General features: G+C 40.0%; 1 protein-coding gene across 2 annotated transcripts in view; it reads right to left on the bottom strand.

Annotated features, from left to right (window-relative positions):
- Nucleotides 1–25,423, bottom strand: part of LOC117826405 (zinc finger E-box-binding homeobox 1-like) — a 108,305-nt gene extending 82,882 nt beyond the window's left edge. Inside the window, exon 1 of one of the 2 annotated variants that reach the window (XM_034702425.1) lies at nucleotides 25,257–25,423. In XM_034702425.1, coding sequence (XP_034558316.1) covers nucleotides 25,257–25,314 — 58 coding nt within the window. In that variant the 5' untranslated portion in view covers nucleotides 25,315–25,423. The remainder of the gene's footprint in view (nucleotides 1–25,256) is intronic. The other variant, XM_034702424.1, reaches the window with a different exon arrangement.
- Nucleotides 25,424–27,136: the final 1,713 nt, after the last annotated feature.

Below are 27,136 nucleotides of genomic sequence, written 5' to 3'. Positions count from 1 at the left end.
TTCAAATTTTAATCACTTTTTATTTATTTTATTTTATTTATTTATTATCTAGTTCAAATTTTAATCACTTTTTATTTATTTTATTTTATTTATTTATTATCTAGTTCAAATTTTAAGTATAGCATCTTATTTTGTTTTAATGGTTTAATATTTAGTCTTTTATTATCTTATAAATGTGTTATTTTTTGGTGAGTTTAATTTCCTGAGTTGAGTTTTAACATCTTATTTTACCTCCAGTGTTTCCTCATTAAGATATCATGAGTGTTTCCTCAGTTCGTTAAGCAGCTTCTTATTTATTTTTCATTTATTTATTTATTTTATTTTCATTGTTATTATTATTAGTGTTCCATATATTGTGTTCTTAACCTTAGGATTGTGGGGTGGGTTTGGGTTCAGGGCTGGTGTTGGGAATTAGATTGGGGGGGTCTTTTCATTTGTATTTTTATATATATATTTATATATACACTACCGGTCAAAAGTTTTAGAACACCCCAAATTTTTCAAGTTTTTATTGAAAATTATGCAGTTCAATGTCTTATTGTGCTCTGAAATGAAAACATCGAACAAATAAACAATTAAATTTCAAAAATAAATCATGCAATCAATTCAGAAACAAAATGTAGTCTAAACTTTTGACTCATCGAAGTAGCCACCTTTTCCTGTCCATTTATTTAGCAACACATAACTTTCGGGAGTACAAGGCTGTTCAAATATTGCTCACGAGGGTACGGTACCACAGTGTGTTCCAACACTACTTTTATGCAGACAGAGGGAGTTGCAAGTAATCAAGGACAGTTTGGACACCTCTAAGAAATGGCAGCACCAACTTTCAAGGCTTGACTAACCTCAATTGCTGCAGAACAGCAACCCATTTCTTGTTCCCTGAAAAAGTCCTTTTCATATAATTGTGAAATGTACATTATTTTTTCAGTTTTGGGTTATCTTACCCTTTTTTTTTTTTTTCACCTCTGACAGTTCACCACTTACTTTGTACCATGCTGTAAAAAGTGGAAAAATGGGGGTGTTCTAAAACTTTTGACCGGTAGTGTATATATATTTAAATTTCATTGTATTTGAAGTTGTTTTTATTTACAGCACTTTGTGTTACAATGTCATTGTATGAAAAGTGCTTTATAAATAAAGTCTGATTGATTGATTGATTGATTGATTCTCAAAGCAGTTCTTTGTTAAAAACATGATTTAAACAGCTTGAATCTGAAGTTATAAGACAGCGTGAGAGGGACTGTGTGCTCAGACCGGCTGGGGCAGGGTGCAGCTCTCTCTCCTGAAGTGTGCTATAATATAATTGTGCTGAAGGGCTGCATGCTCACGCCACAGGAGGAGAGTTTTATATCGAAGGCAGCCTGCTGTAACCGTGTCAGGTGGTATTTATGAGACCTGTAATGGGTCTGAAGCCCAGGCACACCTGCTACGCCCGGGAAGGGTACACACACACATTAACACACACGTATGCACACACAATGAGACAGAAATGTACAAGCAGCAGCCCTCCACTCTGCTTGTTTTTATCTGTTGTTGAAGCTTTATTTATTTGCTGCGTTGCTAGACGAACCTGGAGACGTGAACATAAATAAATAAAAACTGAAGACTTGAACGGGAGGGAAGAGAAGCTGATTCAAGAGAAGACGTAAAACCAAGTGGATCAAAGGAAGAGAGTTTCTTCTGCAGCTTATTAACATGGTTCTGTTTATTTATCAGATCTATATTAAGACGTGGAATGGAAAACTGGTAGGATTTTAACCCAAAGGCAGAGGCTGCAAAAAAGGTCTATTACGCCAAAGGTTAGGAACACATAACTAATATTATTAGGCTGGAAATTTTTAGCCTATATGTTGTCTGATATACACCGATAAAACTTCAAGTATCTGCAAATAAAAATGCAGGTAGAATACCTGAAAACATAAAAAAAGAGCCTTTAAGGTAATAAATCCTGAAGCAACCTGTAAAAGGAGCACTGAATCATCTCTCTCTTCATCTCCCTCTATCCCTCTCTCCAACACAGTCTCAGCAGATGTGTGTTTAACATGAGTCTGGTCCTGCTCGAGGTTTCTGCCTGTTAAAGGAAGTTTGTCCTTGTCCCTTAACTGCTGGATCAGGCTTTCACCAGCTCTTAGTTATGCTGCTATGGGCTTAGACTGTCCCATTAAAGTCACTAACCATAGATCTTTCTGGAGTCCCTGAGCTCCCTTGTCTCGTAGGTTGCTCTGGATCTCAGCTTTAGACATGACAGACTCCAGCTGCTACAACTGCTACACTCCGTCTCACTGCTATCATCTCTCTCTCTCTTCATCTCCCTCCATCCCTCTCTCCAACAGGGTTTCAGCAGATGTGTGTCTAACATGAGTCTGGTCCTGCTGGAGGTTTCTGCCTGTTAAAGGAAGTTTGTCCTTGCCACTGTAACTTGCTAAATGCTGCAAAGTGCTCTGCTCATGGTGGATTAAGATGAGATCAGACTGAGTCCTGTCTGTGAGATGGGACTGGATCTTATCCTGTCTTGATGTTGGGTCTTTGTTAATAATAGAACATAGAGTGCGGTCTAGACCTGCTCTAGACCTCCACCTGGTCAATTCCTAGAATTCACCAACTACCACCACCAGAGTCTGGAGGGGATTTCTTCTGCTGACAAATTCACACCTCCTACGCTCACAAAATAATCCCCATAGAGTCCTTACGCCAAAGAATTCTGTCAAGTTTCATTATTCATTAAGTCGTAATAAATAACATTTAATCTTCAAACTGTGTCTCTCCTGATTGAAGTAAAGATTGATTGATGATGTTCCCATTAAAAAAGCTAGGACCAGTACATTTGACTATTTCACTGAACGTATTTCTTAAAGTATTGAAGAATTTGTTCAAACTCCAGTGCACATCTTGGAGTTTGGACTTCAGTGATCACACAGCTTTGCTTTCAGTACGAAATGCTACCTCAGTCTATCTTCTGTGGACTGTTCCAGGCGGAGCAACTTGTGACTAATGAACCTCTCAGCGAGCTCACCACAGGTTGAGACTACCTCGGAGTATCTGTGAGCTCACACTAAGATGCCTGCTGCATGAGACCAGAGGGGAAAACAAACAGCGTTGATGAAATCCAGTCCAAATGTAAAAAAAAAAAAAAAAGCTGCAGCCTCGGAGCTGCACCTGTGCCAAGTCTCCTACACCGATAACCCAAAAAGGAAAACTGCAGCTCAGCCAGACTTCTGCTCAGGGTTACATACTTGATGAGGGCAGGAAATTAAACTTTTTGCCTGTAGGCTGTATTGGATGATGGTCTCCTAAAGTCAACAGCTAACTCGCAGAAACACGGGCGGTGCCAACAACTTAAAACCAAGGTCAAAATCTTCATCATTTCATATTTCAACACCAAAGAAGTAGTTATATCAGTAGGATAGTAGGAAACACTCTAAACTTCAAATACTTTCATATCATGCTGAAAACGCCGTGATAACCTTTAACCTTCACAGGCTGGGTGCGTGCGTAGTTCTTCGTCTGATGTTTGATTTTTCCCTTGTGAAATGAAGATGATGGTTTACCTCTGCAGGTGTTAAAATAGAACGAGGTTCCCCCACAGAGTGCAAACCCTGCTGCGACGGCTTTTAATATCTATTGTTGCAAACTGCAAATGAAGTGAACTATCAGTCGGGTCAGAGCGAGGCCACACAATGACTCCAGCACTGCAGAGGAAGCCCTCACAGTCGACCCCGTCACTCGCATCCTGCCATAACAGACACGCCTCCCTCAGAGTAAACAACACAATCACGCACACATGACTGTTATTGATTACATTTGCTCTTGTAGTGCTTTAAAATCAGGTTTCACGACATAAAAAGTACAACTATGACGAGTCCTGCTTTGCCTCACAGAGCACAAACAAACACAAGATGAGGAGGAAGAGGAGGAAGAGGAGGAAGAGGAGGAAGAGGAGGGAGTGCTGGCCCTGCCCCTCAGGTTGAAGGTAGAGGGAGCCAGAATCCCACCGAGCAGCAGCAGCAGCACAAACACAGAAACACAGCGAGGATCGAGCCTGCAGGGTCGTCCATCCGCCTCTCCTGAAGACTGAACAGCTGACGCCTCAGCAGTCACGCCACAGCGCCCAACACTGAGGCCAAAACTGCTTTGATCAACAACAAGTCACCAAAGTGGATAAGCATGGTGGCAGTGACAGCAGAGAGGAGGAGGAGGAGGAGGAGGAGGAGAGGTGAGAAAGAGAGAAAGTAAAGAGAGGGCAGGATCAGTGTTAATGCGTTCAAGTTTGTGCCATGCAACACTATGGATGATTGTTTCCATCATTGATTACGTTCCTTCTCTCCTGATTAATCGATCTGTTAATACTATTCTCCAGAAAATGTCAAGAAACAGCAACACAGAATTTATCGTTCTATAATAATAATAATAATAATAATAATAATAATAATAATAATAATAAAAATGTAATAATAATTTAAATACAAATAAAAATAATTTATAAAATGATATTATTATTATATATAAGAATGATAATAATAATAATAATAATAATAATAATAATAATAATAATAATAATAATAATAATAATAAAAATACAAATTATAATTATAATTAAATAATAATCAAAATAATAATAACTTTAATAATAATAACAATAATGAAAAATTATACTCAAAAATTAAAATACAAATTAAAATAATAATAATTATAATAATTGTATTAATAAGTAGACAAACGAAAACAGTAATCAAAATATTAATAATAATACACAATAAAATAATAATAATAATAATAATAATACAAAGAAAAATAATAATATAATAATTAAAAAAATAACTAAAACAATAATACAAAATAATAATAACAAAAATTTAAATCATAATAATAATAATAATAATAATAATAACATTTTTTTAAGAATAATAATTGAAATACAAATAAAAATAATTTTAAAAATGAAATTATTATTATATATAATAATGATAATAATAATAATAATAATAATAATAATAATAAAAAAAATACAAATTATAATTATAATTAAATAATAATCAAAATAATAATAACTTTAATAATAATAACAATAATGAAAAATAATACTCAAAAATTAAAATACAAATTAAAATAATAATAATTATAATAATTGTATTAATAAGTAGACAAACGAAAACAGTAATCAAAATATTAATAATAATACACAACAAAATAATAATAATAATAATAATAATAATAATAATAATAATAATAATAATAATAATACAAAGAAAAATAATAATTCAATAATTAAAAAAATAACTAAAACAATAATATAAAATAATAATAATAACACAAATTAAAATAATAATAATAATAATAATAATAATAATAATAATAATAATAATAATAATAATAATAATAATAATAATAATAATAATTTAAAAAGGGGACTCTTATCTTGAGATAACAAGAAAAATAAGTTGCAATCCTGAGAAAACAGAGAAAATAACATGTATATAATCATGTCCTTTTAGGGCTTCCGTACAAATCATGTGTTTGTTTTTTTTATGGCTAAAATGTAAACATGGCATGTAAACCAATGCCACTCACCACATTAAACATTTATTAATGATACTGAGAATAAGATAAAAGACTAAAGCTGCTGGAAATGGGGCTGTTTAAAAAGTCCTGCCATCATCGCACCTTAGGACTCACACATTTAACACTGCAACAGTGTGATGTTGGTGTCCAAGTCATGAGAGGCGTGCAAATAAAGGTGTGTAAAAACAAAAAGGGAGAGTTCCACATCGCCACCATGTTCCCTGCATTATGCCTCTGGTACTACATCAGACAGCTCAGAAGCAGAACAACTTTGTTCATCGCACGACTCGTAAGAACACCGACTATAGGTTCTAGAGTTGCTGTGGTGTCTCATGAATGAGCGGTAGAATAACATGTAAGAGGATAAAAACTCATGCAGTATGACTTTCAAGCCTTGCTGACCCCCTGCTGAGAGACCAGAGAGGAGGTGATGCTGTTATTGTCACAGCTCTGGTGCAAACGTGTTGCTTCATGCCTGCAGCTCATCAAAAAAGCTGCACACTCTTCTCGCTCAGTGGCCGCCTCAATTACAGCAGCATCACCCTCAGCTCAGCCGCTCCTCCATCCATCCATCCATCCATCCAGTCTGGGTGTAATACATCAGGGCCCGGTGGCCTCCATTAGCGCTCCTCCGCAGGGACAGGACAACCTCTAAAGCGCAGCACTCAGGGAGCATGCTGGGGCCCCGCACTTTACCCTAACAGCTTCATCAACGCTGCATCCCCAGAGCCAGGCACACACACTCATACAAAACACACACACGCACACACAGCAACACACAACCTCTGGAGGGCCCAATTAGCAGCCATCACCTGTAATTCAATAACAACACTCCCTTTCTCTCAGCCTCTGCAGCTCTCTCCTTCACACAGCAGTGACTCTGCTGCATGATTTAAAAAAGCAGTCTGCCAACGAAGCCCGGCATCAAGCAGCAGACCTAAATCTACACTGACACTTTATTAAAGGATTTCAATACATGTGCATATTTTGTTTGCAAGCAAGGGGATGTCTTCCCTCGCAGTCACATTTAAACGCGCCGTATATCATCGCCCCTGCAGCTTCGCGTGCACGACACATCGAGCCCACAGGACGCAGGATGGAGCGGGAACACAAAGGAAGAACTCAAACTCCGCTAATCAAGTTTAGCATCTAATCAAATCCTCTGTTCCAATTAAGGCTGTTCACTCACACCTCCTGCTCTGCAGAGACAGACAGAAACAGAGACAGACAACAGCTTTTCTTAAATCAGACACATCTCAATAAACAACGAGCAGGAATAAGGAAACACAACAACCATGCATCGTTTTAAAATACTGTGATTTCATGTGAAAGCATCCTCAGTTCCTCTCCAGACTGATCTAGTTTTGTTCCCATCCACTCTGTGTACATGCATAAAGACTCAAATCTGCAGCTAATAACATCTTTCAGTATTAAGAACCAAACATCTTATCTAAGAGAATTTGTGCATCTTATTTATTTGACATGCTCAAGAGGAGTCAGTTTAGCTCAACGGTTAAATCACACACAAGTGTGACTGCAACCCTCTGCAGCATGTCGTCACTGACTCTCTGTCCACTGTCCTGTCTTCTGAATAAAGGCATTAAAAGGCCTATAAATATTATAAAAAGTGACACTTTTTAATTCCTTTTTTATTAATTCAGTAAGTTTAATTCACAGCAATTATTCACATCTGAGAAGCTAAAAGAAAAATCTACATTTTAACTGATTGCTGCTTTTTTAAAGCAGACGGCCATCTTTTTTTCTCCTACTGAATAAATGATTATATGTGCTCAAATTTCAGAGCAAATTCAGTCTTAGAAAATCCAAATGCACACAATATCTGCTCAAACGTCCAAGGTGATGAAGAGGGAGTTGTATAAATCAGCTAAATGAGCAACAACCAGACGATAAACTCAGAATCCACGGTCAAAAACTACACTGATATCTTAAAGGTGACATATCACGCTTTTTTCATCAATATATATTGGTCTAAGAGGTCCCCAAAACATGTCTTTAAAGTTTATGCTCAAAAAAACACTTTGAAATCAGATTTTGGTCTGCCTGAAAAGCTCTCTTCTTCAGTCCTCCTCAGAACACTCTGTTTTCTCTCTGACCACGCCCCCTCAGGAAGTGGATGTGCCTCGGCTGTCCAGCACGTTGATCTAATGTTTACATGTTGGCTGAATATACACGGCTGCTGTTACTTCAACCCTCTGAATCTGATCCAGAATCTGATCCTGACGGAGAGGCGCCTGCAGCAGGACCTTTCTGAAGGATTGGTCACAGATTTAGTGTTTCTTGTTGTTTTATTTGTCAGTATGTCGACGTGTGTCTTGGTACACAGCTACAGCTATAGCTATGAACATGTAGCTATGTGGCTATGCTAATTAGTGCTAGCACTTATCCATGACAAATAAAAATCATCCACTAGATCTTCAAATCTGCAGACGTGGGGAGTAAAACCGACCTTTGTGTTTATTAAGACAGCCTACAACTAGCATGCCTCCCTCCTAAGCTCCTTGTTAGCACACATTTGTGCAGGTAATGAAAAACGGAGGGGGGATTCAGTATTATTTCATACAGTCTATGGGCTGAACAAGCTCCGAGCTCTGACTCCGTGACAGACCGGATATTGTTGTGACGTAACAAAAACACGGAAGTCTGAAACGGCTCATTTCACACACATTTATAGAAAGGTGTAGAAATCAGAACAGGGGCAGAATGGATTTTTTTCATTCGCGGGGGGTTTGTAGACATGCCAGGGACACATATTTCAGGTAGAGAACCATTAAAAAGTCCATTTTGCATGATATGTCACCTTTAAGCTGTGAGGATAATGAGCTATTTTGTGGCAATAGAAGTAACATTAACTTTGTTTTTAGAGTTACATATGTAGATCACCAACTCAATGCTTCAGGCTCATGAGAGGCAAGAGAGAGTCTTGAGCAGGACTTCTGTATGACTAGTCAAGAGGTGAGTCACTAGAAGAAGCCTCGGAACAACCACACAGATGCAAAGAGTGTGTTTGGGGTTTCAACAATCATTTTTTAGTGCTAAAAATGATGCTTTTCTTAGCTCCTCAAATCATTTCTGCAAGAAGTCGAGGTGCACCAATGTGTGAAAGCAGCATGTAAAAGCAAAGACTGTATAATAAATGGACGCAGTATCCGTGACGTCACCAATCTGTTTTGAAGTCAATTGTCGGCGGGTGCCATATTGGAAATGCTGAACTCAAACTAACTTTGTCTGAGCTAGTGTGAGGTAAAGAGACAGTAACAGCTAACAGGGTGCCGCCTGTCAATCAAGTCAGCCATGTCCTTTATAATAGGGATGGGCAATGATTTCCGAATATTCAAAATGCTTTGTAAAAATCGAAGAGTTACTTTGAATATTTTCTCATTTTAAAAGTACAATTTTTCATGGTTTTACCGGTGCCTGGTTGTAATACGGTATTCCCGCCAGACGGTGGCTACAGAGCGTCTTAAAGCTGTTTGCTAACAGGAGAAGAAGAATGTTAACTGCATTAAATAGCAAAAGAAGAAGAAAACATCAGCGACAGTCGCGTCAATTTTCTCCACTTCTGAATCTCACACTACTACACACGTATTTCCAGAGACTGAGCATGGCTGTAAAATGTAAACACACACGCCACGCTGCGTCACAGAAACACTGACGTAAAGATCGCGACAGACGCTGTCAGTGCCTGCTACTAGCAGCACCTTGTCCTGCTGCTGGTTAGCTATTCTGATCTAAACTGAATTTTGAACCAGGCTGTCAACATGTTTATTTCTGCTGTAAAGATCGTCTTATTTGAATGGGTGTGTATGTGGTTTCCCATGTTTCTGCAACTAGCCTCTAGTGGACGCTTGAGGAACTCCAGTTTTTGACACTTTCGAATGGGCTTCATATTTTAAGACCGGAGGTTGCCGCCTGGGGAAAAGTCAGAAAAATTCATCGTTTGTGAGTTAGTTGGAGGGTGGTGATGTTTGAAGCAAGAGACTGAGAGCAACCAGTGCAATTGTCCTGCAAGTAATGAAGCTATGAATATGTACAATTACACAAAAACTGACATCTCTGCCATTCGTTTAGGCCCCGCCCCTCCTCCCAACAGGGAAACAACATGTGTGAAAAGGGCTGAAGAGACCCATACTGTCTGCACTACTCAAGAAAGCTCATACCTCTTCAACATTTTGCATTTTCAGAGCGACTCCTCTGATCTTCTGCACACATGATCTGAGACAGAATAAGACAGAAGCAGAACTGCAGCCTCAGTTAAAGAGAGGAGAATAAATCACTCTCCTTGATGCTTCTAATCTAATCCTCTATTCCTCTCCACCTGTTCTGCTGCTGTTGCTGCTGCTGCTGCTGCTGCTGCTGCTGCTGCTGCACTACTGCTGCACCCACTGAAGTCTCAGGGGGGTCTTTAGTGAGTCCAGACCCCTCCTAACCCACCTGTCCACTGCTCATGATTTATGTCTCCTGAGATGCAGGGGCTGCTGGGAGGTTGCTTTTTCATTTCACCGTTTTTTAAAGCTTCATTCAATCTCAAATACATCAGAGTCTGCAGACAGTTCTTCGGTCAGAGCTCTGGTTTGTTAAATAATGTAGTGTAGAATCAGAAGAAAAAAGCCAGTGTGGTTCTGTAGGGTTATTTTTATAAATACTGCTCCAATGAAACTAATCTGGTTCATGAGAGAAGGCGTATGAGCGTGGTTAAAGCTCAAGAATGGTCATGGAGCATGCTTAGAGACACATTTTCCATCACTGTACTCGCCATGAGGAGCTATTCTTCAACAAAACAACGTTACAATACAAGACTGCATGTAAATATGTTTTCAACATATTGTCTTAAGGCCTAAAATAAGTGGAACCAACATATTTGCAACTTTACTCTTCTGATTTTGGTATGTTAAAGCTCCTGTAAGGAATGTTTTGGCACCCCCTGTGGACAAAGTGACACTTCTTAACTCTTGCTAATCTTGTCCTATATTTGTGTAGCTTGTGTTTAATCCTGCTTCCTATTAAAATTCAAACAAATCACTCACTGAAAATATTTGGTGTCGAAAATAAAATAAAAATCTTCCTCCAGCGAGCTGTCAATCATCTGGTCTGACACCTACCCCCTCACAGGAGGTACAGGAATTAAAAGTTACAATATAAGGATATAAATTCTGTTGCTAATGGTCTAGTTTGCTTTTGCAGGTCATAAAGAGGCATCCCTATTCATTTCAGTCTGTTTCATAACCAGCTAAAAAAAACTCACAGGAGCTTTAATGTGATATATTTACACTTAATTTCAATTGCTTAGTTAATCTTAAAGCTCCTGTGGGGAACTTTCAATTTGTGTTGATTATGGCGCCCCCTGTTGACAAAGTGATCCCTCTTATCTCTTTGCTGATTGTGTCCTGTACATGCATAAGTCATGTTTTATGAAAACAATGCTTTTTCTGTAGCTTGAAAATTCCTCAGCCAAACTGACACCTACCCCCCCACCAGCAGTTTTTGACATTACACTTCACTATATATCTGTGGAGATAATCAGACTTGTTGCTGATGGTCTTGTTTGCTGTTGTAGCTCATAAAGAGGAATCAGTGTTTATTTCAGTCTGTTTCATAACCAGCTAAAAATGTCCTCACAGGAGCTTTAATGCGATCTATTTACACTCAAATTCAATTACTTAATGAACTTTAAAGCTCCTGTTGGAAATTTAAATTTGTGATTTTGGCACCCCCTGTGGACAAAGTGATACCTCTTATCTCTGCTGTAATGTGTAATGTTTTAGGGGAAAAAAGGCTGTTTCTGTAGAGGGAAGTTCATCAGCCAAACTGACACCTACCCCCTACCAGCAGTTTTGGACATTACACCTCAGTATATACCTGTGGAGATAATCACACTTGTTGCTGATGGTCTTGTTTGCTCTCGTAGGTCTTAACGCATCAGAATTAATTACAGTGTTTCATAAGCAGATAAAAACTCCACACTGGAGCTTTAAGGCTAACAAATGTCACAGATTAGTGTGTAAGGCACAACTAGTCTAATATTTAAAGTTCATCTGTCAGAGTTACTCTCTAAAAGCAGAATTCCCTTCAAAATATTTCAAAATAAAGGTTGAAAATAATAATAAGAAATGTGTCTATTATTAAAGTATTTTACAAATAGTCACCTGCCATTAAGACTGCTTCTGTGTCTGATTAACACAAACCTTATTTTTACACTAACAGCAGGCAGACTCTAAATTTAGTTGAGCCCTAACTTTGAAATGTTTCCAATGTTTTCTTTATCCGTCTCATTGTTCTGCTGCCTCTCTCCTCTGAGCGACACATTTCTTTTCATTCCTCTCCATACACCTGTTTCTTTCACGTCTACCTTTGAGATGTGTCCCAATTTTAATGGAAACAAATCAAAGCGAGCAGCCTATCACAGACCGGCCCCATTCCACTTCAATGACCGGCATGCACAGGATTATGTCTGTACTTATACTCTACATGTATCGCAGCACACGCAGCTGGGGCTGGATGTTGAGCCCGGAGGCAGGCAGCAGCTTTGGGCTGCGCTTTCACTGATTTCCTCTGAGCTCCTGGAGCCCTGTGCTCTGCCTCTCAGGCGGCAGGAGAGAAGAAAGAGAATGGAGGATGGCAGGAAATGCAAATTTTTTACCACCACCAAAGGAGAGGGAGAGGAGTTTCCCACCGGCTGAGTGTGAAAGAGTGCTCCCCCTCTCCCACACACACACAGGACTCTGAAAGGGACTCTTTTCTTTAGACGCACTCTGGCCTGCGCGCACACAGAATCACACAAACGGATAAACACAGACAGGTTTGAATGCACACGCACTCATTTAGTGAAGTCTTGAGAGCGTGTGAGTCGGGGTCCTGGTCAGCAGCAGCAGCAGAATAAAGTGGGCTTCCTCTCAGCAGGTTGTCTCACAGCTCAGCCTGAGTTAGCATTAGCACCACAGTGCAGATTAAAGTTTTAGCTGTTAGCTGCTACGGGAGCCTCTTGAATACATGAATATTCAGGTGGTTTAATGCGCACGATGAAAGGAGACAGCAAAGCAGGTTACTTGTGGAAATGGGTTAGGCCACCTTTAAAGAAGGAAGTGCTAATGCGACTCTGGCAGCTCCTCTCAGATTTCATGCTCCAGAGGAGCTGGAGGTAAACTTCAGTTCTGGTTCCACGTTTTGGCCTCGTTTGGAGCGTGGGAGGCAGCGAGTAACTCCGTCTTCATGACACCGATTTTAAACACAATTGGAAGTTTTAAGGAATTGGCTGAAGTATAATCTGGTCTTGAATTAACACGGCAGACTTGGAATAACACAGATCTTTTCTACCACTCTTAATGAGCTCTTCTTTTGACATTTTTGAGAGAGCGCAGCAGCTTTCAAATTTCACTTTTCACTGGATTACAGCGATGAATGGGCATGAATTAGTTTTTTAAATCATACAGAAAACACTGAAGGCACTGATACGATCCACCATCTCTGCAGCCATCATAACTAAACACTCTATTAATTTTATTCTGACTGTTTTTAATCCACTGGAGTTTCAAACGTCACCAAAACATTCTTCTTCCACCTCCGTAACATTGCACGCCTCAGAGCCTCTCTCTCCTTTTCTGCTGCTGAAACCCTCATCCGCGCCTTCATAACCTCCAGACTGGACTACTGCAACAGCATCCTTTACAGCCTTCCCTCCACTGACCTCCAAAAACCCACTCCCACTCCAGAGCCCACATCACACCCATCCTTCAGCACCTCCACTGGCTCCCCAGCACCGAATCCACTTCAAGAACCTGCTCAAGCCCTCAATAGCCTCGCCCCCTTCATACCTGACCGACCTTCTCAAACTCCACTCCCTGTCTCGCCGCCTCAGATCATCAGATGCCAATCTCCTGTCCCCTATCACCAAGTCCAAGCACTGCACCCTGGGGGACAGAGCCTTTGCCATCGCCACCCCAACTCTCTGGAACTCTCTCCCTCCACACATCCGCAACTCTGACTCTGTTCTCTCATTTCTCAAAAACACCTCAAGACCTTCCTGTTCAAAAAAGCATACAACACATAAACCTCTTCTCCCGCCCCACCTCCGTCCTTCTTCTTCTTTATTTGCTTTATTTTATTTTTATTATTATTTTTCTGTAAAGCAACTTTGAGTATCAAGAAAAGCGCTATAAAAAAAACTATCAATTATTATTATTATTATTATTAAAACATGCATCAAGACTCATTTCTGCTCAAATCACAACCTCAGTCCTTCTTTCCATGTTTGTCCTAAAGGTCTTAAAGTTTCTGGTCTTACAAACTCTACAGATGCCCTTCAGTCTGAAGTGGTAACTGAGTGCTGGGACCACATCCAACAACATGAATGTGTTTCAGCCCTGAATCAGCATCCTATCTAAGCCATGTTTGAGTGTTGTGACTCATTTTTAAAAGGAACATTACTGCACTTCAGTCCTCTGCACATGTGGCTCATGTGCTTTCTACTGTTCCCCAGCTCCAGGGCTGCTCCACTGACCTCTGACCTCTCTGTGGAGGACTCGGCAGGGGGGGGGCTACCCTCTGAAATCTTTGTTGTCTACGCTAACTTTAAAAGAAGCTGCATGCTTTCGATTAACGAAGCCTGAGTGACATCACTTCTTTCAGTTTCATACCGACGCTCGGTTCCTCTTCTGCCTCGGCCTCATATAACTCTCACGTGGAGAGCTCACAAGTTGCAGAAGCAGATCACACCTGTGTGCGGCTAACACGTCTGCACCTACTCTGTCATCTGTCATATGAGGAAGATTACCTGTCTTATAAGCGGCTCGGCTGATGAAGTGTTTGTGATTACGGCTGCTTTGTTTGGAGGGTTACATCAGCGTCCTCCTCAGACACACCCTGCTGATCTACGGTGGACTTCACTGATTTGTGTAAGTGAAAAACTCTTGACTAATGACTCTAAGCTCCAGCTCTGATCTTTGCATCACACTTTTGTCAAGCAGAAGATAAATATTGTGTTCCAGTGTGGTCGGGCTGCACAATGAATTGCATTTGCATCATTATCACAATATGAGCGTTAGCAATAAACGCTTCAAAAAGTCTCAACTTATTGATTGAAATAAGAAGAATTATTTGATTTAAACACTCTCGCTCAGCATGGTCACATTTCACAGCTTCACACCGTTTCATGCAGTCAGATGAAGCTCAAGCTTTCAGCTCCCCTCAGATCCATTGTTGACTATGTACACTACCAGTGAAAAGTTTGGAAACACCTTCTCATTCAAGGGTTTGTATTTATTTTAACTATTGTAAACACTGTAGATTAATACTGAAGACATCAAAACTATGAAAGAACATATATGGAATTATTGAATGAACAAAAAAGTGTTAAACAAAGCAGAATCTGTTTTAGATTTTAGATTCTGTAAAGTAGCCCCCTTTTTCCTTCATGACAGCTTTGCACACTCTTGGTATTCTCTCAGTCTGCTTCATGAAGTGGTCTCCTGGAATGGTTTCTAATGAACATGAGCCTTGTCAAGAGTTCATTTGTAGAATGACTTGCCTTCTTAATGTGTTTGAGACCATCAGTTGTGTTGTTCAGAGGTAGGGTTAGTACACAATGGATAGCCCTATTTGACTACTGTTGTAATCCAGATTATGGCAAAACCAGATTATTTCATAGTTTTGATGTCTTCAGTATTAATCTACAATGTTGAAAATACCTAAAATAAAAATAATGAGAAGGTGTGTCCAAACTTTTGACTGGTAGTGAGTCATTTTGCATGTGCACACCTCTGTAGAGTCCTCAGAGGAAGCATGAGAGAGAGGAGGACGAGCTGAGTGGAGGGGAGTAGTGGTGGTCAACAGGAGTTGTTACTTTCTGCTTTTGCCCCTGCACTAAAAAGATCAAGCATCAGAATTGTGCAGCACGGGTCAAACACTGAGGGAGTATCGTCTGCTTTAAAGCCATGCTTCTGCCTTTATAAAGCAACATAATGGAGTCATCTCTTTTCACCTGATCCGTCAAGGTGCCTTTATCTAATTAAAACGCAACAGCATCAGCAGGACCCTCTGACTCCCCCTCACAGGCTCCACTGTGTTAATGCATGTAAATCCAAACAAGCAGGCCTGTGTTGTTATGCAAAGCCCAAAGGAAAGTAGCAGTTTCCCACCTTGATGCTAACAAACACACACATACACACTCTCTTTCATGCACACACACACACACTGCTCAATTAGTCACAGCAGCAGCAGCATCAGTAGCCTGGACGCACCTCCCCCTTCAGGACCGTAAAAGGCGATGGGAGGGGTTAATGCTGACTCGCTAAAGATGTCCTATAGTGCTTTGTCATTCCACAGGCCCATTTGTGCAAAGGAAGGAGCACACACACACACGCACGCACACACACACTCACACACACACACACACACACACACACACACACACACACACAGCCCCAGGCTCTTTAGCTGTAGGAGAAAGTAACATGAATGACCACTGGTCATGGATCAATTAACAGCTCCTGTTGACCACCACTCCTCTCCACTCAGCTCGTCCTCCTCTCTCTCATGCTTCCTCTGAGGACTCTACAGAGGTGTGCACATGCAAAATGACTCACTACCAGTCAAAAGTTTGGACACACCTTCTCATTTTTATTTATTTTAATTATTAATACTGAAGACATCAAAACTATGAAATAATCTGGTTTTACCATAATCTGGATTACAACAGTAGTCAAATAGGGCTATCCATTGTGTACTAACCCTACCTCTGAACAACACAACTGATGGTCTCAAACACATTAAGAAGGCAAGTCATTCTACAAATGAACTCTTGACAAGGCTCATGTTAATTAGAAACCATTTCAGGAGACCACTTCATGAAGCAGACTGAGAGAATACCAAGAGTGTGCAAAGCTGTCATGAAGGAAAAAGGGTGCTACTTTACAGAATCTAAAATATAAAACAGATTCTGCTTTGTTTAACACTTTTTTGTTCATTCAATAATTCCATATATGTTCTTTCATAGTTTTGATGTCTTCAGTATTAATCTACAGTGTTTACAATCATTACAATAAATACAAACCCTTGAATGAGAAGGTGTTTCCAAACTTTTGACTGGTAGTGTACATCTCACCTGCACTGTAAAAATGAAAACTTTAAATTGTTGGCCTGGAAATGATTTTTTTTGGTTAAGTAAACAAAAATGTTCCATTCTGTTTCAAACTACATCAAAGTAGTTATCTCAACTACCTGTATGAAGTTTGTTGTTTGTTAATAAATTAGGTTGGCAGAACTTCAAATTATGGGTTTGAGGATCAGCTAAATTATTTGAGTATGCTTCAGGCAAAGAACGGGGTCTCCCACTCAAATCTACAGGGGTCCTCATCCACACTTTTAATTCCCCACATGTGGCGTCATCTCTCCTGTCCTGTGTGGATTTTATCACTCTAAAGGTGAGTATTTGGTTTGAGTATTGTATTGAAACTCTAGCTTTACAGTTGGTCAGTTGATGGTGAGTTGATTACCGGTTAATGTAACTTTAATCTGTTTAGTTAGTTTAATAAGGCATGGTCATTACCAATAGTTAGCCGCCTTGAACATTAGCTAGCTACCTTGCAGGTGTGAAAACGGTGCAGTAATGTGCAGGAACAAAGGAACATTTTCTGAACAAACAATAATAAGTTAGCACAACTTTCACTTCTTAGTATGTAGAACTCAAAACTTTAAGTTACACTACATATGAATGATAAGTTATCTCAACAAAAACTAATCAGTTTGCTCAAATGTAAGATTTCTAGTTAGCCTCAAAACTAAAAAAATCTAGTGTAGACAGTTGCCTTGAAATTTTGAGTTTTCACAGCTTTTTCATTTTAACAATGTGACCTGCATTCAACTTCAGGTAAATCCTTTCAAATGAGCCGATTTATGTTTGAACTTTCATCAGCATACTTCTATACAGTGCTGTATTGATAATGTGTTATCAGAATATGAGTGCACCAGGGTGAACCCGGCCATAGGCAGAGCCTGTTATCTAACAGTCAGACGCTCACATGACTCCTCTGCTCGGTAGAGAAGCTGTAACTGAAACACCTCAGGGTGACCTTAAAACGGGTCATTTATACAGAGAGGACTGCAAAACAAGCTGCAGCGTTTAGATTTCCCTCCCAGAGTGTGACTGCATGTGGCTTTTGGTGGTGCCACGGTGTGTCGTGGCCTAAAAACACTGATAGAGTCCTGAGAAGCGAAGCACACAGCACTGGTCTGAGCCACAGTTCTTACAAAGCTTGTTTTGTGCACCATGCAAGTATTACAGCATCAAGGAGAGCTGTACAAATACCAGGTAGGGAGAAAACACTGCTCATCTGTGCATCAAACAACAGCAAGCTGATCAAAGAGCCAATCACCACGGAGTAAGACAAACGCCTTTGAAAGTGTAATTCAAAGCACTTTCATATCAACAACTTTTTCCATGACCTGACGGAGAACACAGCCGTCTGCAAACAACGCTCTTATCTGTGAATGCACGGCGCTCACTGCAAGAGAAAAGAACATTTCTGGAGCAGCACCCTCTTAAGAGCTGGCACCAAAGCAGGGAAATGTAGTTTTTGACCTCAAGTGGTGAAACACAGCCGATAATCTAAGAGAGGAAGCCTTTTTTTGGGTTAGGGTCACATATGCACAAAAGACATACAAACTCCTGCAACTTGATAAGAAGCGACATGATTGATGATGTAAACGATGCTGAATTCAAGGCAATGTATTCAACATTCAGTGTACACTATAGACTGTATAAATCAGGGGTTCTCAAAGTGTGGTTCTGGACCCCCCGGGGGCTCTCGAGACACAAATAGGGGGTCGTGAGATGTCTTCCAGAATGTTTTTTTTTTTAAAGTTATTTAAAAATACACATTTTTACCCATTATAGTAAAAAATATAGACAAAAATAGTAGCTAAACTTGAAATAAAACCTTGAAAATAGAAAATGTAATGAGTTTTCTGCCTTTCTTGCTGCTAGATGACTCCTAAGTTTAGGGTTAGTGAACACTTAATTATCAAAAGCATCAGTAGCAGCAGGTTCATTCATAAAGTCACAGGAAACACAGACACATGCTCATATAGTCATAGAGGTAGGTTCATTTTCTGCAGACCAGCTAAATGAAGCCACATTAAATCACTTTGAGGGACAGTGGGGGTCGCAAATCTTTGGCTTCTGTATTTTGGAGTTTGCAGGCTGAATAGTTTGGGAACCCCCTGATATAAATAATGGACGTAGTATCCGTGACGTCATCCATCTGTTTCTGAAGCACTGTTTTGATGCCAATCGTCGGCGGGAGCTATATTGCTGCTGTTGAGCGATTGTGACGTAAAGAGGCGGGCTTTGTGCCTCCTCGCCAACAGCTACAGTGTTCCCGCCTGTCAATCACGTCAGCAGTGTCTCTCATTGGAAGACTCGTAATCTAAATATCTTCGAAATTACCGCGTTAAGAAATGATCTATCCAGACTACACTCGTCTTTTGCACCAGGCTGTAAACATGTTTATTTCTGCTGTAAAGATCGTCTTTTTTAAATTGGTGTGTATGTGGTTTCTGGTACTTCTGGAGCCAGCCTCAAGTGGATCTTCGATGAACTGCAGTTTTTAGCACTTCCTCATTGGTCTCATATTTTTAGACCGGAGGTTGCCGCTTGGTGTAAACATGTGAAAACAGCTCAGGTCAGGGGCGCTGGTTGCCTAGCGGTCTAAGCGCCCCACATATAGAGGCTATAGTCCTCGTTGCAGAGGTCGCCGGTTTGTCTCCCGGCCAGTCGACCATTCACTGCATGTCTACCTCCACTCTCTACTCCCCACATTTCCTGTCTCTCTTCAGCTGTCCTGTCAATGAAGGGAAAAAAAGCCCAAAAATATACCTTTAAAAAAAACAAAAAAAAACAGCTCAGGTCATGTTTCCTTAATTCTTCAGATACCTCTACAGGACAGGGTGGACGGGCGCGGGTGAAGGCCAGGTCCCTGGCAGGGTTCTACGTATGAGCAGTACAAGCCTGGGAGTAGGCCGCTGTGTTTATCCTGTCAAGGTATGTTAACACCAGGCTGCATTCCTGTAGTCCCTAAATTGCAGTGTTAGATTACAGCCCAGCTGAGAGTGTACTCATACACACACGCACACACACAAACATGGGAGTACTTTTACACAGGAGGAGAGGCGCTGGATGACGAAGCCGTGACCAAAGTGGCAGCAGCAGCAGGGCAGGGCCGACACCTGACATTTACAGGAGAGCTGCAGAAGATTACACATGAGGTGGAGCTACAAGCTAGCCTTCCTCCTTCGATGTCCATATATCCTCGTCTAAAAACAACACAGTGACTGTTTAATGCAGCTGCAGCTCACTCTGATCTACACTGTAATGTGTGTTAAGGGTTTAAATTAAGCCAAAACAAGTAAGTGAAGAGGGAAGGCTGTTAGGGGTCTCTGCAGGCCTATAGCTAGATGACACTCATCATTTACTGTGCTGTTATACCAGCGTGTTTACAGCTGCTGCATGCTGGGAAATCATCTCTATAAAGATGGGAGGCAAGGCCAGCTGCATGGCATCTATCAATAACAGCAGACAGGTCAGGAGGAGGGGTTTAATCTGAGGGACAACTGAAGTGTTGAGCAAGTTTTTGAGCAAGACAAGAAACACCATCTGTCATGGTTATTCATTTTTAAAAACAAAACCATTTCTCATATTCTATATCTGTTCTATATCCTTTTTGTGACTGCTAACCATGTACCAATGATATGCTAACAGATCTGGCTCACTCTCACCAAAGCATTGTGGCGCAATGTGAAACTAATAACTGTGGTTTGGACCGGGGTGGCCTACCTTAAACTTGATTGGCCACCCTAAAATCCTCAATTATGATTGGCTGTTAACCATGTCAGAGGCAGGACTTGCTGTGCTGTAACCATAGACTGCATAAAAAATGGACATAGTTTCCGTGACGTCACCCATCTGTTTCTGAAGTGCTGTTTTGAAACCAATCGTCGGCGGGGGCCATATTGGAAATGCTGAACTCAACCTAAATTTGTCCGAGCTAGTGTGAGGTAAAGAGGCGGGCTTTGAGCCTCCTAGCCAACAGCTACATGGTGGTGCCGCCTGTAAATCAAGACAGCCATGTCCTTATTTGGGCAAAACTTGTAATCTTAATATCTTCAAAAAATAACAAGTTACAAAAAATTCACCCCCGTACAGTGTGTGCCGAGAGAGAAATGAGCTACTCAGACCTAAACAGTTTTTTGAACTAGGCTGTAAACATGTTTAATTTAAAAGATCGTCTTTTTTATGGGTGTGTATGTGGTTTCCTGTGTCTCTGCAGCCAGCCTCTAGGGGACGCTCGATGAACTGCAGTTTGTAGCACTTCTGCATTCTGTTGCTGCTTGGCTGTAACAGGCTGTCAGTAGCTTTGTATTAAATGAAGCACATTTTCTCTTGTTAGTAGCTCTAATTGTAACTTAAAGCCTACAACATCTTGTTTTTCAGCTCTTGTTTTTAGTTCTCTGTATGATACTTTAATAATGTCTATATAGATACAGAGAGGGTAAATGCTATAATATAGTGCAGCTGGGTTCCCAAATTGTGGGTTGGGACCCCCCGGGGGGTCGCGAAACACACATGGGGGGTTGTGAGATGTCTTCCAGAATGTTTTTTTAAGTGATCTAAAATTTGTACATTTTACCCATTATAGTAAAAAATATAGACACAAATAGTAGCTCAACTTGAAATAAAACCTTGAAAGTAGAAAATGTAATGAGTTTTCTGCCTTTCTTTTTACCAGATGACTCCTAAGTTTAGGGTTAGTGAACAGTTAATTATCAAAAGCATCAGTAGCAGTAGGTTAATTCATAACGTCACAGGAAACACAGCCACATGCTCATATAGGTAGGGTCATTTTGTGGAGACCAGCTAAATGAAGCCACATTAAATCACAGTGAGGGACAGTGGCGGTTGCAAGTCTTTGGCACCTATATTTTGGGGGTCGCGGGCTGAAAAGTTTGGGAACCCCTGAGTTAGTGTGTCTCTGTGTGTGAAGGCCACCCCAGCTTGGCCACCCAAGTCTCAAAACTCTGGACACACCCCTGTCGTACCCCTTGAAAACCAGTTAAAGTGTGTGTGTGTTTGTGTGTGTGTGTGTGTGTGTGTGTGTGTGTGTGTGTGTGTGTGTGTGTGTGTGTGTGTGTGCGTGTGTGTGTGTGCCTGTCACACCTATCATACAAGGTGCTAATTTTTTTTAACCATGCACTCAACAGATGACATACAGTTATTTTTATATTCTGCTGTAATTTGTGGACAATTTAAAATTACTTGATTCTTTTCTCAAACTATAATCCAGAAGGAGAGCTGGATTTTTTTTAATGTTCTTTGATCAGCTTGATCAAACGTGTTTCAAGTCATATTCTGTGCATAAAAGTAAACATTTAGTCCCTGCTCATCTGATTTAAAAAAAAAATGCTGCTTTATTTTACATATATAAGAAAAAAAAGGGAATATCCTCGACTTTTGCACCCCAGATCTTATATATAGATGAACAGTATGCACGTAAGCACAGGTATAACTTAAAGCTGTGGTATGGGGTAGTTGCAGCTGTTTCAACATCATGGAGATGACAGGCTGGAGGTCAGGGCACATTAGCACAGGCTAATGTTTGGCACGTGAGATCAGATTGTAACGTGCAGACTGTCTCGCGTGCATGTAAAGTAAAAATGAGTGTGTTTTTAATTAGAGGCAGGTAAGAAGTCAATGAGAGGCGGATGAGTTGCAGATGAAAGCAGTGCGCGCAGAATCACAGCACCTTTTGCCATCTTGATTGTGCGTCCCGTTACACGAACAATGATGCGCTCCCTCTTGATGGGATCTCATTTCATGTTAAATGTGTGGAAATACAGAGAAATAGAGAGATGCTTCAGGACACACTTGTTAAGGATTTGAGCCTCACGTTTGGAGGCTGTGACGCTTATATCTGTGCAAATACACCTTTATAGGTGTTGCATCACCTTGCGTATACCTGGCTGTCTCCGGTCCAGGAGAAAAAAGGCAGCAACCCCGCCTTCACTGCAGTAATGGTACTGACCGCCATTCCCTTCCGCTCACCGCTCAGGAAATTGTATAACGAATCAGCGCAACACAATAGATGGAAACGAGAGGTTTGACGGGGAGCCCTATAAGCACTGTTATTGTCCGGGGTTAGGAATAACAAGAGGGATGACCACCTTATGCACCGCTCATTTACCGTGCAGACACACACACACACAGCTGCAGAGTGAACACACAGCCTGCACACACACACACACACATACGAACACATAAAGCGGAGATAAAACATGCACAAGTGGGTCAGGAATCCGTGTCCATGAGATAAATCCCGCGAGAATGAAGGCAGGCGAACATCCATGGCACACACACCGTGAAACTACACAAAAATCATCTCTACCTGCACAAGTTGACATTTGGAGCGATTTTCAGGCTCCTCACGAGACACCGAGGCTTTACGCAACGACGAGCAGATCCTGATCCGGTACCGGACGAGAGCCGCAGGTGTTATCTCTGTTTATTTCTAGGCCATTTGCAAGCCCCGTTATCCGCGTTCAGGTAAACATGATGATGATGATGATGATGATGATGATGGCTCCTGTACGGACGCGCAGAGTCACCGTCGTGTCGTCAGCAGGAGGAGGAAAAAAAAAGGTGCTTTCCAGCCCCTCGGCTCACACACATCATGCCTCATAACGGGCTCTAAAAATATATAAATGTGTGTTTTTTATTGGCTGATACGATGTTAGAGGGGGAGAGCACAGGTAAGAAGCCAGCCAATGAGAGACTACGTTAAAGTTATTACAACAACTACGTGTAAATTCTATTTCTGCATCCATTACTCCAAACAGGTGTACTCCAAAACACTTCTGCAGAGTGAGACATGTGCACAAGAATATTACAACTTCCTCTGTTGTGATTTTAGTTATTATCTTAAACTCATACAGTCTCCATCTGCACTATCAAAAGTAAACTTGAGACTTATCAATCTGGCTTTTAACTTTGAGTAATTTCATTTTAGTCCTGGACTGCATTATTACCATTATGACCATTGTTTTAACATCATTCTTAGTTATTATATTTTATTTTCATATTTATTTTTCTGGTATTTATAGGTCTATATTTATTAATTTAATTATAAATATTTTAATTTATTGTATCTTATTATATAATATCTTATTATATAATATCTTATTTTTATTTTTCGTGTATTTATCTTTTTTTCTATTGATTTAATTTTACTGATTTTAATTTATCTTATTATACTATATTTCATTTTATTGATTTATTATTATGATTTATTTTATTATATCTTTATATATTATTTTATTTTATTTCAGTTTTTTTAATTGATTTCATTATGATGATTTTAATTTTATTTTTCTGATTTTATTTTATTGATTTGATCATCTAGTTTTATTTGCAAGTATTTTACATCTCTTTCCTTTCCACTTTTACCTATTCCTATTGTTTTCTGTGTCAGTTCTTAAGTGAAGCACTTTGGGCTGCATGCTTAAATATATATGAAAGGTGCTTTATAAATGAAAATGAGTTGAGCTGAGCATTAAAAGATATTTACAACAACATTACTACGTTTTCCATCGCCAAGATTCCTAATAAGTGTTGAAATAACGCAGAGTGCGATTCAACAAAATCAGCAAAGAGGGAGAGGAATGCCAAAGTCAACAAAAACAGGAAGTTCCTCACAGGAGCTTCAATATTCCATATTTTTCAATTAAGCACAGACCTTCAAAATAAAAGTCCCCCCAATAAAAGCAAAAAAGTCACTTTAATACTACGCATAAGTGTAGCTTTGAAAACCTGACTGCACAGGTGCAAAAATAAACAAATTATATTATATTATAAGGAGAAATTTCCGATTTCTAAATTTGCCGTCCACCAAAATGACAAAAATGAGAAAATAATGCAGCTAATCTGGTAAGTGACATGAGGAAAGGTATGCATGATGAGAAATCAGGATAAGAAATATGATATCCACTCTTACCTTAACTAAGAGAACATGTGGTGCTGCAGTTGTAGCAGGGAGGGGTGTACTGGAGATAAAATAAACATCCCATGTCTTTTCCATCACCAAAGCCCATGCAAAAAATCCCAGAGATTCACCACAGCACAGCACAATCCACCGTCCGGACAACACACATCAATAAAGTTGAATTATCAAGAGGTGGAGAGAGAATCTGCACCATCCGGGACCGAAGCACGGAACAAACCTCGCCCTAAAGAACCAAACACTGCTCTGCAAACTGCGATCAACGGGCCACGTTGTTGTGAGAAAGCCCCGCAACCTGCCGCCAAGTGTTGCTGAGGGTGGGAAAGTGGCAGAAAAGTACCGAAACAAGGAGAGGAAGAGTGGAGAAAGTTAAAAACACAAGCAGCGCTGCGGCGCTCCGAGGGTTATTATAAGGGACGGATAACGGTTCACGCGGCCCCGCGCGCCGCAGAGAGAAGCCAACCAGGTATAACGGTACACCACCACCCTGGATATGAACACACCAATACTCCGTAAAACTCAGACAAACGAGCTCCAACTAACTCCCAGAAGTCCTCAGGAGAAGTTCACCGAGTGAGAGGCTCCCCGCCAGCCCGCCCGGGTCGCCCTGACGCGGTATCAGTTTGGACTTACCGCTGCTCCTCTTCGGGTTCGCCTGTTTTCTGCGCTTACACCTGGGGCCATCCGCCATGATCCTCTCGCTGAGTCTGAAGCGCAGCCGCTCGCGAGTCACCTCCCTCCTCCACCTCCTCCTCCTCCTGTCTCCCCCCTCCTCACCCCTCCCCTCCCTTCCCCCTGTCCGCTTTACGACGTCACCTTCCACCCGCAGAAAACACCTGGTTTGCGACATGCTGGCCGCGTTTACGGCATCACCTTCTCAACACCTCAGCACATGGCCCCTCCTACTGGCCGCACATGAGTGGGTGTTTCAGAGAGCGGTGTCCAAACGGTGGTCCTCCCGCCCCATGAGGGACGGGGAGGAGACATAACAGAGAGGTGTTTCCACAGGTGAAGAGAGGGAGGGTGCCTACAAGAGAATAACAGAGGGGGAATTGATTTATATACTATAACAAGTTACTTATTACAGATTAATATTAATAAATAAAAACATTATATCAAGTAGGCCTAATGTATTATAATACATCACTGCAAATTCAACTGCCCTGTAGTTTTAAAGTATTACAAGTTGTACTATCTTTAACAGTTTATAATAATAGTAAAAATAATAACAATACAGTTTATTTCTATAGCACGCATCAAAACAGATGGTACAAAGTGCTTTACATCATAAAAAAACAATAATAAACAAAGCATGAAAGGGAGACATGTTTAACTAGCAAGACAATTAAAGAGGAACAACTTAAAGTAACAGCTGAGAGAAAGAGAAACTACTAAATAAGTAAAACAAATAAAACTGAGGAGTGAATAAAATATAACAATTTATTAAAGACCTTTTGATAAAAAATATGTTTTCATCTGTGATTTAAAAAAAGAAGACACATTCTAATAATAAACTATAACAGATACACATATAAATCTGAAATAGCTCATCTTACATGATTGGTAGTTTTACTTTTGGTACTATAATGATATTTTTTGTGCTATTAGACCTTCGTTTTAGTGCATGGTACATACTGTGTGTGTGTGTTTTAGCAGCCTGGTGAAAATGTCACTGAGCAATAGCTAAACAATGCACAAGTAGAAAGTGTCCATAGTGTATATATGTATATATTTATTATATTTAATTTAATTTTCTATTGTTCTTATTTCTTATCTTTGATTTTTTAATTGTAACTTTGTAAGTAAATTGTCGTACTCTCCTGTCTTCTGCTGAAAATTGCTGTAGCACATTTTTTTTCCTCCAATGGGGGATCAGTAAAGTCAATCTTATCCTATCTTGTCTTAAAAAGATCTGTGTACTTTGCTGGAAAGCATTAATAACATTTGGAAAAAAATATTACAAGTATAAGTCCTGAATTAAAAGTGTTATCTGAGTGAATCCAAAGAAAAAAAAATTGATCTACGTGTTACACTTTTATTGCATAATTATGGTAATGCATTCACATGCGAGTAGCATTTTATTTTTATGGACCCTTTTTATGGCCTAAAATGAAGGGAAATGTGTTATTTGGTTTGTGATTTTCAATAGAAGCAGCCTCAAATGGAAATACATAAGAGAGTCGATACAGGATTCAAATCTAAGTTTAATCAAATGTTCTTAGTAACACTTGTTATTACTCTGGTAACTTATCTTCTACATGTTCAGAGGAAGTTCAGAAACTGAAGCTTAAATTTATTGATTAAAAACAAAGTGACAAAGACATTTCTGATCTTTTATTTACCTTAAAGAACTTCAGAAAACAAAATACAAGGTTGGAAAACTACATTTTTTATAGCCTGTATTTGAAACTTTACTGACAGGGGACTTGTAAATCATACACAGGATGCCCCTTTTTAAGAGTATATGTGTATTTGAATGTTATTAAAGCCATCTTCACTTGTAAACTGTAGCC

The sequence above is a fragment of the Notolabrus celidotus genome, chromosome 15 (genome assembly GCF_009762535.1).
Source record: "Notolabrus celidotus isolate fNotCel1 chromosome 15, fNotCel1.pri, whole genome shotgun sequence".
NCBI lineage: Eukaryota > Metazoa > Chordata > Actinopteri > Labriformes > Labridae > Notolabrus > Notolabrus celidotus.
This window is presented reverse-complemented; position numbering and strand designations above follow the sequence as displayed.